The sequence below is a fragment of the Paroedura picta genome, chromosome 7 (assembly GCF_049243985.1).
Source record: "Paroedura picta isolate Pp20150507F chromosome 7, Ppicta_v3.0, whole genome shotgun sequence".
Taxonomy (NCBI): Eukaryota; Metazoa; Chordata; class Lepidosauria; order Squamata; family Gekkonidae; genus Paroedura; species Paroedura picta.
The window spans coordinates 74,636,165-74,649,963 of record NC_135375.1 but is presented as its reverse complement, the minus strand read 5'-3'; the positions used below and the strand labels follow the sequence as shown (position 1 = coordinate 74,649,963).

Sequence of the window (13,799 nt, the reverse complement as noted above, 5' to 3'; positions counted from 1 at the left end):
AGGGTGAAAGATCCCTGTTATTATTGCTCAGTCAGAACAGCTTTATCAGTGCTATGGCGAACCCAAGGTCACCCAGCTGGTTGCATGTGGGGAGAGCGCAGAATCAAACTCGTCTTGCCAGATTAGAAGTCCGCACTCCTAACCACTACACCAAGTTGGTTTCCAATAAAATCAGAATCCAGTAGCACCTTTAAGACCAACAAAGATTTATTCAAGGCGTAAGCTTTCGAGTGCAAACACTCTTCATCAGACTAAGAACTGACCATCACAGCATCCAAACACAGTAATAAACTTGTTGATTTTTCTCTGATCAGTGATGTAAGTTTAGCCATTTCTGCAAGTTCTCTCATTTTCATCAACCAGATTTCTAAGGTAGGAATCTGAAGTTTTCAAGTTCTGAGTATTCAATATTTGCACAGCTGTTATCATATATAAGAAAAAGTCCCATGATTTGCTTTAGGATGCTTTGGGCTGATCCTGCTTTGAGCAGGGGGTTGGACTAGATGGCCTGTATGGCCCCTTCCAACTCTATGATTCTATGATTCTTTTCTAAGCTTCTGTCAATCAAGCCTAGCAAAAATACTTCTGGTTTCATTTGAAAGTTATTACATGGCAGTAGGACATGTTCTGGACCTCAATAAGGACACTCACACCAAACCATTTGACAATAAATTGGCCACAGCTTTATGAACAGAGCACAGGTGCCACATTTATTTATTTATTATATTTACTAGGGACAAAGCCAGTTGTATCCAAGAATACAACGGGTGCTAGAGCTTGGCAATGGGAAGAGGAAGTGGAGGAGTTGTCCAGTCTGTAAGGGCATGGGGTTGAATGTGTGTGTTGTGTGGGAGGTTGTGGTGGTGTGGTGGCAAACGGGGACATGGGTGTGGAGATATGGGGGTCAAGAACCTGTGGTTTGGAATGTTCGTTGAGTGTGGGAGAGGACTGACCTTTGGGAATTGTGGCATAGTGGTTACAGATGAGCTTTCCAGAGCCATGTCTACGGATATGTGAAGGGAAAATCAGATTGGAGACTCTTCTAAGAAGATTACATGGCAACCAATTCCTTCCATTTCTGCATCATTTCCCTTCTTGTGTGAATTAGGCCACAGACACTGAAATGCCCCTCTGCCCTAATACACACGGGGTAGTCACAGTACACAGGTGTCCACCCTGTTCCTTCTTCTCCATTTTTTCAGTGTTGATAAAATTTTATGTGCCCACATGCTTCTTTCATAGTTGCTACTTAGAAGAACAGATTTTTGTACCCTTTTGTTTACTACCCAAAGGAGTCTCAAAGCGGTGTACAATCACTAGTGAATGGACCACAATCACCTTTTCCCTTCATCTCCCTACAATAGTCAACCTGTGAGGTATGCGGGGCTGAGAGGTCTGAGAGAACTGGGAATGGGCCGCAGTGACCCAGCAGGCCTCAGGCATTTTCCAATTATCTTCCCTTCCTCTCCCCATAGCAGACTCCCCATGAGGGAAATGGGGTAGAGAGCCTCACATGGAAGCTGGCAACCCTAAGAGGAAGACTCTGTGCATAGCAGTCTTGACCTTAGTAAGGTTTTTTATACTAATTTTTTATTTGCCAGGCCAAGGTTGAAAAATCATTTCAGTTCCCATGTCTCTCCAGTCATTTACTGTTCACTATTTACAGTTTCAGGCTGTAAATATTTATTTAGATTTTCCTGCACTTTCCAGACTCACAGGTCTGATGCTGGTCTGCCTGTCTGTGCTGTCCATAGCCCATAGCCCAGGAGGGACACGCCTGCACCACTCCCTCCCAACTGCAGGCAAAAATGGCTCCTTTGAAGGCCGGACTCTGAGGCATTGTACGATTTTGAAGTCCCACCTCCAAACCTCCAGGAATATTTCCAGCCCAGGGGTAGCCAACCTCCAGGTGGGGCCTGGAGAGCTTCTGGAATTACAGCTCATTACAGATCAGCTCCCCAGGTATAAAGGGCTATTTTGGACAGGGTTGTGGTAGAGAAGAAACATTTAAGGCCTCCCACACAGGTTGTTGTTGAATTGAAAGACTTGAGGCCTACTGCACAGGGTTGTTGTGCAGATGAAACAGGAGACAAAAGAACCTCTGCAACAGCATCCAGTTTCGTCTGCATAATAACGCTATGCAATGGCCTCAAATCTGCAGAGAGGTGCAAAGAAGAAATACACATGGCTTGGTTGTGTCTAACCCCTGGCCAGAGCAGTATTCTAAGTGAGAAAGGGCTTTTCTGTGCCCTCCCTGTCAGCCAACTGTTGGGCAGAAGGGGAAAGTCCCCCCCCTCAAAAGGAAGGCCCACACCCATGCCCTCAGGCTCCCCTGCGTTGCTCTTAGAAATACCTCCCTCCCCTCAGTCAGGGGCTGTTAAAGGCTCCTTTGCAGCAGGCCTGAAGGGAGGGGGGAGGGAGCGTACTCACCAGCCTCCTGCCAGCTCTGTCAGAGTTCTGAGGCAAAGTTACAGTTGTACATGACAGTTAGGACAGCCTTGGGGTGAAAAGGGCTGGCACAGCCTGTCCAAGCCTCCATTCTCATCCCCCTTGGCAGCCCTACTGACCTCCTCTCCCTTGGTGGTCAGGAGCAGATTGGGAGCGATGTCTCCAGATTGCCCCTGGCTGGGCTGTGTGGGCAGGCCCTGTAAGAACTTTGGCCCTGTCAGAACTTTGGCTTTGCGCCTTCCGACTGGCTGAAACTCTAGTCTGTCCTGGTGAGGGCCCAATCGGAAGGCCCCTTCGCTTGTCAGTCCAGGGCCAAGGGGCCAATCCAGGAGTTTTGATCCCAGACTCAGCCCACCCCAACCCCACTTATTGTTTTATTAAGAGGGACAGATATACCAGCCTCCCCGAAGGCTCAGGCATGGCAGGATCCTTTTTAGATCTTCAGTCAGCATGGAACAGGAGCCTTATGATGCTATGGTTCTCTAGAGGGCTGTTGAGTGGAGACAAAGAAACTCTTTCCCTAGTGTACTATATAAATGGATTCCTCATCCTTCCCACCCTCCAAAGCCTGTACTACTACGTGAAGTCTCAGGGCTGGCTGACAGTCCCAACCAGAATGCTGTATGTTTAATATAGCACATTCGTGGAGGTCAGGAAGGGGGGGGGGAGATGTCCTTCCATACCTCCTGAAACCTCCCTTTCTGCTTTTCTAGCAATAATTCTCTAAATTGCTCAGGTCTGGAGTTGGCTGAACAGCTTACTAAGTTGGCTGAACAGCTTACTGTTCAGGCCGCAGTCCAACGAGCCCCCACCAGCCGCCCTGCGCCCGGCTGCCGGGGGCTCCCTTGCCTAGCGCCCGCTGTATTCAGAATACAGCGGGCTTGAATACTAGTACATATATAAGTTATGGAGAGGGATTTACAGCAGCATCTCCTGAAACATGGGAAACAGATATCAGAAACAGCACAGGAAATTTTGTATCAAAAAATAAAAGCTAGAATCCCTGCCGTGTACAAAAGTCTGAAAAGATATCTATATTACTGCTAGTGCATATAAGCAACAGACCCTGGATCTGGGTCAGTATCTTAAATAGACTTTCAAATGTCATTAGTATAGCCTGTTTTAGAAGTAGCTTGCATTTAAAGCACTAGGAGGTTCAGTAGTAAAAAACTTCAAAGAAACCTCCAGCTGTTCATGGTACATACAGCTAGAAAAACAGACAATTTTGGACTTAAACTCTAACTGAACCAATTAACCATTACATAAATCAGTAAAGCAATTCTCACTATGGCTAGCAGAGATGCAATGTGTTTTTGTATATTAACATTTTTCTTTAACATAAAAACATCTATATTCTTCTTTCAAATATTAAAACATATTTGACAGTTAATTTGAGATGCAATTATATTATACTCATAAATATCTTTTTGTGGTTTTTCACTGTTCTTTTGAAGATTATATGATAAATAAAAAACACTAAACCTAAGAGAATTTGAGGGGAGTCTGATTGATGTTTAGATATTTTGCCTGCTCTACTTTCTCCTGTATCTCAAGCTACATATACTACATAGAAACATTATATATTATTATATATATAATCATGCTATCAATTTAGCTTGCTTAATAACCTTTCTACAGTTTACCTTAAAGTATAGAGGTAATCTAATGATTTTGATAATTTGTGGCTTTGGTATGGTATTGTTTTTATTTATGAGCTGCTTAAAGTAATTCTCTGGGGAGGCAGCATATAAATTCAGAAACATGATTCTTGATGCCAGTTTTAAAATCACACACTTATTGCTCTTTAAGAGCCAAAGCTATGTAGTGGTTAAGGGAGCTGGATTAGAATCTGGGAGACTGAGGCTCAAAAACACACACCTGCTATTAAAGTTTGCTGGGTGACCTTGGGTGTGTCATGCTCTTACCCCAACCTGCTGTGATGATAAAATGCAGGAGGGGAACTATTTGGGGTCCTTACTGGGAAGAGAGCTGAGGAATAAATCCATACCTTGAATTGCTGCACTACTTAATTTACATTCATTCCATTGGCACATTAACATTTTCTATTTTCAACAACACATTTTAAACCATAAGCATTGAATTAACTATAAGAAACTACCATATAGTGAGTGGACTGGCTTCAGTCTTGAGCTATGTTAATTTCTCATATTTTTATTGCTAAAACAGGTTTTAATTTGCAAGGAGTTGCCTCTATATAATGGTAATATAATAAAAGACTGTCCATTTTCTGGCAACTATTTACTCCCTCAACGAAGGCCATGATTTGATTCAAAAATGTCAGGGAACACAGCCGAGTTGAGATTACTTCCATTAAGACTGCAAAAGAAAGGGAAAGGAATGACATCAGACTACAGCATCAGAGAACATGCATCAAGTAATATTTCCTTAACATGCTCTAATAGGTTCGAACAGAGAAGTGTATTTGAATTGGAAATTAATCTTTATCAGCTGTCACAAATTTCCAACACGATTAAAATTAAAAACTTTGATGTTCATGATACAACCTATTCTAATCCTTTCTATGTAAAGATTAGTATGAATTAAAATTCAATATCATATTAAATACTAAAATTATCTTGGGGTAAAGGTTTAATAAATCATTTTAATGTCATTTATGGTAGCACAAAATGTTAAACTAAGTCTGGATAAAGTATACACCTATAAGCAGTGACTCAGACTCTTATTTGGTGGTAGATGATCCAGAGTTGGGGGGGCAGCATTGCTGATGGGAGAGAAATATACTTTCTTTATACCTTGCCTTCCTTCCCAACTGAAACCCAAAGTGGCTTACGTCGCTCTCCTTTCCCCCTTTTTTTTTCCCTGTGAGGTAGTTTACACTTAGAGCAGGGATAGTCAAACTGTGGCCCTCCAGATGTCCATGGACTACCCATGGGAATTGTAGTCCATGGACATCTGGAGGGCTGCAGTTTGACTACCCCTGACTTACGAGCATGTGACTGGTCACTCAATAAGCATCTGTGACAGAGTGGGAAATTGAATCTAGGTCTCCCATATCCTAGTCCATTACTATAGTCCCTATACCATACTGGTTTTCTGCAGAATATGAATCCTTACCAGAATAAGCAGCCAAAATCCATAAATTGGGAGGCATCTAAGCCAAATACTAGTACGCCAAAAACAATAACCCTGAGACTTCACCATCTCTTGCACCATCAAAAGATTGATGATCCTCAGTCAGACCTTGCTTGTAAGGCACTCCATTCTGCAGAAAAGGTATTATATAGGGGGAAGAGTCAGTTGGTCCTGGGATGTTCTCAGAACAAGAGCTCTAAATTCTGTCCATGGCACTGTTATGCTTCTTTCTGACCAAATCTTTTTGAATTATCAAACCTTAGCTGACCCAAGACTGGTCATTATCAACCAATTGCTCTTTTGGGCAATTTCGATCTTCAGCTAGGCCTGTCTAATTCAACTTTCTATATGTTTGGCTCCAGTACTCAGCAGTATTACACTATGCTACCATAATTTGTATTCACAAGTAATAGACACTGCTCTATATAGCCTTCTCACTGACAGCCAAAGATTGTTTGGCAACTTTTAAGATCAACAGGACAACATGTCCAAAAGAGCTAATGAGGTGTTACCACACCAAATACAAAAGCATTTTCCTATATCTAGTGCAGTTATCAATTTACTTGTAACTGTAGCTCCCACTGCCACATCTAATTAAGCTTTGAAAATTCTCCAACTTTCTGGGTGGATATGAAGGGCTGAATCATCAGGAGCTAGAAAAACCGATATGTATATAGCACTTTTGATCCCAGCTGTTTCACTTACACTATGACATTTATTATGAGGACTGTACAAAGATATTATTACATAGCAACCAGTAATTGAAAAGGGTCAAACAGTACTGAGATGCAGAAATTTACAGAAGGGGAAATGGAGGAACATTGCTCCCTGCCTCCAGCAATGGAAACGCCTTTCTTTAGCAAAAAAACAAGTAATGGATCCCAAACCTGCTTAGTAGCAGTGCAGTAACCATTGCCCACAGTTAACTAGCACCTAGAAAAAATGATCCTGGTAGGTTAGGATATCTGCCCTCACTTAGAAAAAAGGAGACAGAATGGAATTATTTTCTGAGTATCTAAGGCTCTCTAGTAAAATGAATAAAGATCTATGTCATACTAAAACATCTTGTCACACCACACAATTTTGTAAGTATTTATACAGCCACTCCAGTCTGACACCCTAAAGTGAAAGAACTGGAAAAGAGTTGACCAAGGGAAAATTAAATTCTGCCAATACATTTGCATGACAGTGCCAAACTCTGAATTTCTGTCATTTGTGATTAATTCAAATAGCTAATGAAGTTTCAGAGTACCAAATTTTAGATTCCAAATCAAGATCCATACAAGACCTGAATCTTCATTAGAGAACAAGCCAAAAACAGGCAGCTGAGAGTTTGTTGTCTCTAGCTTGCACAGGATCCATTCTATACTGAACCTGCACCTGTCAAAATGACTGCCTGTCATTTTTTGATAACAATTGGTCTGTAATGATAAAAATAGAAGTAAAATTAATGAGAAAATCATGGATGGAATAAGGTTGAAACAGTAAATAAGGGAACCGATAGGAAAGAATTCCTATTTTATTTACTATCTACAAAATAAAGTGGGATTTCTTTAGTCCAAATGTTTTTGGCTTGAAAAAAAATGCTGATAACCATAGGTGACCAGAATGCAAAAGTGGGAAACAAAGTAGAAATGAATATTGTCAGAAATTCTGGGCTAGGAACACGAAATGAATCAGAAGTGTAACTCACAGAATTGTGTAAAGGCAAGTGAGCATTGTGAGCATATTTCAGGTAACCAACAGACAATTGTATAGGTGGACATCACCAGATGACCATTACAGAAATCAACAAAATTTGAGCCCAATGGCACCTTTACGACCAACAAATATTTATTCAAGGTGTTAGCTTTTGTGTGCATGCACACTTCCTCAGACAATGGAACAGGTATCATAAGAGTATAGATATAAGGATAAAGTAAATTGGTAGCAAATTAGTAAACAGCATCATAGCATCCAAAATATGCAGTATGGCAATTCTTTGCTAGAAAAGCAAATCAGTACTTTGGTTCTATTGTCTTTCATAAAAACATTGGGGCAAAAAAAATGTCAAGGTTAGTAAAAATACAGAATAGAGAAATCAGACATATAATTGGAAGCAGAAGAAGGAGAAGCTCTATTTGCTCTGCTAAAACGAGACCAGGAGATGATTCTGACACAGACTATGAATTGTTAATATCAAAAATTTAAATAAAGCTGACAAAAAACACCAAAAACTTCATAGTGCCAAGAATACAATCTGAAGAGTTTAAAGACCATGCAAAGAGCAAGTCTACATTACTAAACTCAATTGAACAGGAACTGAAGTTATTATGTGTTGAAACCAATGCACAAAGACTATTTCTGAACAGTGGTCCGCAATCTTTTTTAGGCTGCAGACCGGCGGCGGCAGGGAGGGTGATCGCCCGGCCGCGCATGCGCAGCACTCCCATGCGCCATGTGCGGCCGCAAACCCAGAAGACAATCAGCTTGTATTTCACAGATTATAGCAAAGTTTTTGACTATGTGAATAATGAAAAGCAATGGTTAGTTTAAAATACATGAGTGTGCTACAATATCTGATGGTTTGATGCAGAACCCATGGTGTAGATTCAGAGATATAGGGTGCTTTAGAAGAATCCCTGAAATCACAAAAACTCACAAAATACACCAGAGTGCCAGAGCAAACAGAAAGTGGATTTCAGCTTGAAGATAGCCATTTAATTTATGTGACAAGGGGGAGGATGAATGACAGTGTAAAACATAATCTATGGAATGAAGCATGTAGTACATGACATCTGACCTGAGTGGAGAAGAGTTTGGGGGAAATCTCCCACAATGGCAGAAGTCCTAAGTCTGGGTTGGTGCAGGTATGGTTTAAATGGTGGGACCTTCCTTTGTTCAAATGTTTTGCCTAGATTCTGTGACCCATATACTGAACCATAATTCTCTGCAAAGGATACAGTAGAAAGGTCTGGAGATGTGCATGTTCTACCAAACGTAACTGTCTTATGTTGTAACTCAGCTAAGCTTAAATTTATATTCTGTACTTACTAGACATGACAGCTATTTTCCATGTTTATGCTGTCACAATGAGAGTTAGTTTATAGGCAGTATAAACAGAAACACCTCTCTCTCACCCTGTATCAAATATTAATTTGAAGTACACTGCTTGGCTGGAACGGACACCAGAATAGATCTCAGTTGAATTTCAAATGTCAAAATGCACTAACTATTGCAAAGCTGGTACAGAAAACATGGACACCAGCCAGATTTCAATCTCCAGGACATACCTGAACAGTTAGAGTCTGTGATACCGCAAGAGCTGACTCACTAATGGTTTCTCCCCTCTCTCAAAGGAGACACATACCTTTGAGACAATAGGTTCTCCAGATAACTGATACTAACCTCATCAGCTTCCAATCTCTCCTTCACTCATGGAACTCAATTAGTAATTCTTAACAACTCTCCTCATTTTGGCTATTTCCTGTCTAGCAATCGGGACTGTCAGGAATGCCTAGGGTTGTGAGCGTCAGGTTTACAAATTCCTGGAGATTTTGTGGTGAAGTTTGAGTAGTGCAAGGTTTAGGGAGAGAAGTTTCAGTATGGTATAATGCCAGAGAGTTCTCCCTTCAAAGTAGCCATTCTCTCCAGGGGAACAGATATCTGTTGTCTGGAGTTCAGCTGCAATTCTGGATTTCGCAACCATAAGCCTGAAAGCAACCTCTGGGTGATTTGATACTATCCAACTCCCAAGACTACACTATGGACCATTCCGCACAACAGGCAATGTTGCTAAATCTGAGCGCTATTGAAAAGCGCTGCAATCAATAGTGGCAGGTCTCAGTAACGCACACAGCCGTTTCTATATTAAAAAAAGGCTCTCCCACTAGCGCTGTTCTCATAACGCACAAGTTTCCGGTCTCGCCAAAATCACAAGGAGGCGATATTTTTCCGCGCTTCCTCCTGCCCCTGGACATCAATCAAACAGAATAGCCAATTAACTGTTGTGTTCATGCTTCCCCTTAAAAACTGTTTTTTTTAAAAACCCGGAAACACCTGTAGCAATGTATATTTGTTCATTCGATGTATAAGAAAGACCTTTTTCACTGGCATGGGAGCTGGCGCTTAATCATTGACACGCTCTTAAAGTTAAAAAAAAATCCTCCTGTAAAATTTCTGGCCGAAATTACAGGCAGTGTCGAACAGGGGGCTGTATTGTGCTTGGAAACTTTACAGATAATTGCTTCTGGAGGGATTTCAGCCAAAGAAGCATAGCTTATTCATTGCTTTTGCCGATTTAAGGGGGGGGGGAATGGCAATCGCGATGCCGGAAGCTCGGGTGCGAGAGCTTAGGGAGAGACATGCTTGCTACTGCTACATTGAGAATGCACATGTCTTTTTTGGATGTGCTGCAGGTTGTTCTCAAGAGTCTAGAGGTTTTGTTAGGGGGAATCCACAAAAGTTGTAGTGAAAAGCGCTACAATTAAGCGATTTTTGCGGTAGTGTTGCAGATTGTGTACAAAGCCGTGTGTAACATAAAAAAATAGCGTTACAAAATGGTAAGACTTCAGCAACATTAGCGCTGTGCGGAATGGCCCTATGTCTGGCTACTTGTCTCAACAGCAGCCACCCAATAAAGCCCATGTAATTTAGTGGTTAGAGCTTCACAGTAGGATCTGAGAGATGCAGATCTCTATCTTGCTATACAAACTGAGTGGGTAGCTTTGAACCAATCACATGCTATAAGCCTAACCTTCTACACAGGGTTTTGTGCAGATAAAAAGGAGAGAATGATGTCAGCTGCTTTGGTTCCCAATGTGGAGAAAAATCTTAAGTTTTTGTAGGTAGAGGCTGCAGTGGGGAGGAAATGAAAAGCTGAAGACAGAAGGACAGGTAAAGGAAGGTTGGCTGCTGGGTGGGAAGGAGATTTACCAAGTCTAGACTGGAAAATTGCTGGGTAGTTGAGGAGGTGGGGTGAAGGGAAGAACCTCTGAAGGTTATTATGGCATATAGTCCACCCTCCAAAGTATCCATTTCCTCCAGGGGAACATATGTTGCCAGACTCCACATAAGGGCTGGGGATCACTCAGGATTACAGTAGACCTCCAGATGACAGCAATCAGTTTCTCTGGAGTGATCCCTAGGTGGGGAGGCAGAAAGAGAAAGGAAGTGACATGTATGGAAAACAGAGAAAATAAGGATAAAAAAAAGAGTGTGAAAGAAGTAGGGGGAGAGGTGAGGAGGTAAAGGGAAGGGAATGCGATATCTGCTCCCATGAGTTTCTTGAGTGCCCCCCCTTGTATGTGTGCCCGTGTGCCATAAAATGTTGTAACAATGTTGTAAAATGTTGTAACAACATTTTATAGACCACAGGAACTAACTAGAACTTCAGGTGCCCAACACACATCTGACTGCATGATTAATGAGCACCTGCAAAACCTGGTTACAAATTGCTTTTACAAACAGCAATAAATTTCTCTATTTATACATTAAAGTCTGGGCAGAAGTTGGCAGTTTTTTGAGTTAACTTAAGCCACATATTTCACAGACAAGACCTTCATAAAGCTTCACTATACCATTAAGCAGCATACTAATTATATTACCCTGAAAGCTCAATGCTTTTTCATCATCCCATTTGCATGCTATGTTCTGTGTTTATATTTATGCATTGCCCTTATAGTTTAAAGTTCTGCCCAATTGTAAAGAATAGACTTTATTGCCTACAATCCATGATGTTATATTGCCCTCTGCTGATGAATGAGTAAAAATTGATATGAAAGCAGAATACAGACTCTAAAAGACTTGTTTATAATATGTCTTCTTAAATGCAGCATTATAAGGATACCCAAGTATTCTGCTGCTCTAATTCCAACAGATAGCAAGTGTCAGTTCTGTTTTAGAAAGGAAAATCACAAAATACAGTAATAAATGTGGATCTGAAGAAAAGGGGAAACCATATAATTTTAGACTTCTCTGCTTTGTGGGTTAGAAAATATACTGATCAAGCTTAATTCTAGACTAAAACATATATCCTTCTTGAAACAAAAAGAAGTATTGAATTATTGCTACTGGGATGTTCCCGTAGAGCTGTATGTTGTTTTTGTCAAGTTAGTAGAGTAGGAAGGAGATACTGTTTAAAAGAGCATGCTTGAAAAGATTTAGGACAAATGAAAAAACATGAAATCGTTTATATAAATTATTACAAATGAGAACCTGCAAGAGGATTTAAAGTTGGGTCTTACGGAAGCTCTAACACTATACCCCACTGGCTTTTATAAGGTAACTGGTGTTGAACAGTAGCAAGTAACCAGGTCTAATTGTGTCTTCGGAGTCAGTCGGTAATGAGTGATCCAGCGGTTGCTTTCAAGCCTATGGCAGCTAATCTCTGAGATTCAGCTCAAGCCTCTCCTCTCCCCTCCCTTTACTCTTCCCTCCTTAGTCTCCAACACAAAATCTCCAGGAAATTTCCCAACCTAGAGTTGGCAATCCCAGTCAGGCCTGGCCACAAGGTCTCAAAGGCCAAAACTGGCCTGGAAACAGTTCTGCTCCCTCCCCTTGGTTTTACTGTTAGAGCCAAGCCTTGGAACGCTGTGCTTGCATAGAAACAGCCACTGAATGAATCCATTGCTTAAAGCTACAGGTGTGCCTTTTATCATTTTCAGCCTTTAAAAACTCCCTATTATTTTTTCTTAAGATTTCACCTATCTAAAACATTAAATATGACCACAAAAATATATTAAATGTGTTCTAAATCACCATATATACTCGCATATAAGCCAGTGCGCTTAATTTTACCACAAAATCTGGGCAAACGTATTGACTCGCATATAAGGCGAGGATGGGAAATTCAGCAGGCTACTGGTAAATTTACAGGGTGGCCTAAGTGCTTAATCCATGCTCAATCATCACAGGCTTTCCCATCCAGCCTCCCTCCCAACAAATACAGAAAAGTCAAGAGGATGAATAGCTGCTGGTTTTTGTACCCCACTTTTCACTAACCAAAGGAGTCTCAAAGCAGCTTACAATTGTCTTCCCTTCCCCTCTTGATGCCAGACACCCTAAAAGAGCACTAACAGAACTGCTCTGTGAGAACAGCTCTGACAGAAGAACCAAATAGTGCCCCCCAGGCCAGCAAACCAGAGCAGAACAATAGTAACCAAAGTTGGCAACCTACTACAACAAGTACAACAGCTACCACACTGGGTGCTACAGTGCCCCCCAGAACAAAACACTGAAAGAACTGTAAAAATCAACTTTTAAAAGAAACACAACACCAAGAAGAAAAGGCAAACAATGCTGACCCTCAGATAAAAGAAGAAACACTGAAAAAAACAGTAGATCCCAAAGCAGCCCCAAAACCCAACCCAACCCACCCCACCCCGGAAACCAAAATAATAGTTTGGAAGAAGTGATTACGAAAAGAAGGGGGGGAAATATCAGAATCCCTCAGTGAAACCACTGATATCCTACAAGCTGCCAGAGTAAGCTTTCAAGATATTTGCAGAAGGCGATAGTTAGCTGGAAGCAATTAGCTCACTTGCAAAGGGCTCAGGTTGCAGGTGCAATGCTGTGATTGGCTGGCTGGGGGGCAGGCTGTTAATCAATTACCCATGTATAAACTGAGGAGGTCTTTTAAGTGCTAAAAACAGTGCTGGAAAACTCAATTTATATGCCAGTATATACTGTATGTGTGTTCTTTGCTGGGTGTGAAAACATTCAGATAGCCTTTTCTTTTAGGCAGCAAAGGAAGACAACTTGCCGCTCCTCTTCCTACCTCATGAAGCAATGTCTTGTCTGGGGTACATAGCTCTGCTTCAGCTGCACAAACAGCATTTAACGTTCAAGGTTTAAAAGTAACTGGTCCCAATTTAGTCAGTCTCATTGGCATTCCCTTCATGGTAAGTCTATGGAATGCTCATGCAAACAAAATATTAAATTAAAAAGCCCAGTTTGTTAATCCTTATCCATGGTTCCTCTATATGTGAAACAGCCTGGGGGGGGGGGGGTGGAACGTGTCTGGCTGTCCAAGTTGGAATAGAGCCAATCAGGGTGCAGCCTGATTGGCCCTACCCCTACAGCTCCCGCCCTCCCTCCCTGGATGATGATGAAGAAGAAGAGTTGGTTCTTATATGCCGCTTTTCCCTACCCGAAGGAGGCTCAAAGCGGCTTACAGTCGCCTTCCCATTCTTCTCCCCACAACAGACACCCTGTGGGGTGGGTGAGACTGAGAGAGCACTGCTCGGTCAGAACAGTTT

The 13,799-nt window shown here is 41.6% G+C and overlaps 1 protein-coding gene across 9 annotated transcripts in view; it reads right to left on the bottom strand.

The window, feature by feature from the left end:
• Window positions 1–13,799, bottom strand: part of KDM4C (lysine demethylase 4C) — a 259,002-nt gene that overhangs the window by 149,821 nt on the left and 95,382 nt on the right. The window contains exon 9 of one of the 9 annotated variants that reach the window (XM_077344958.1): window positions 4,146–4,785. The exons of the other annotated variants lie outside the window; for them this stretch is intronic. Within the exon in view, the coding sequence (XP_077201073.1) occupies window positions 4,780–4,785 (6 nt within the window). The 3' untranslated portion in view covers window positions 4,146–4,779. Of the gene's footprint in view, window positions 1–4,145; window positions 4,786–13,799 lie in introns of those variants that run through there. 9 annotated transcript variants of the gene reach the window in all.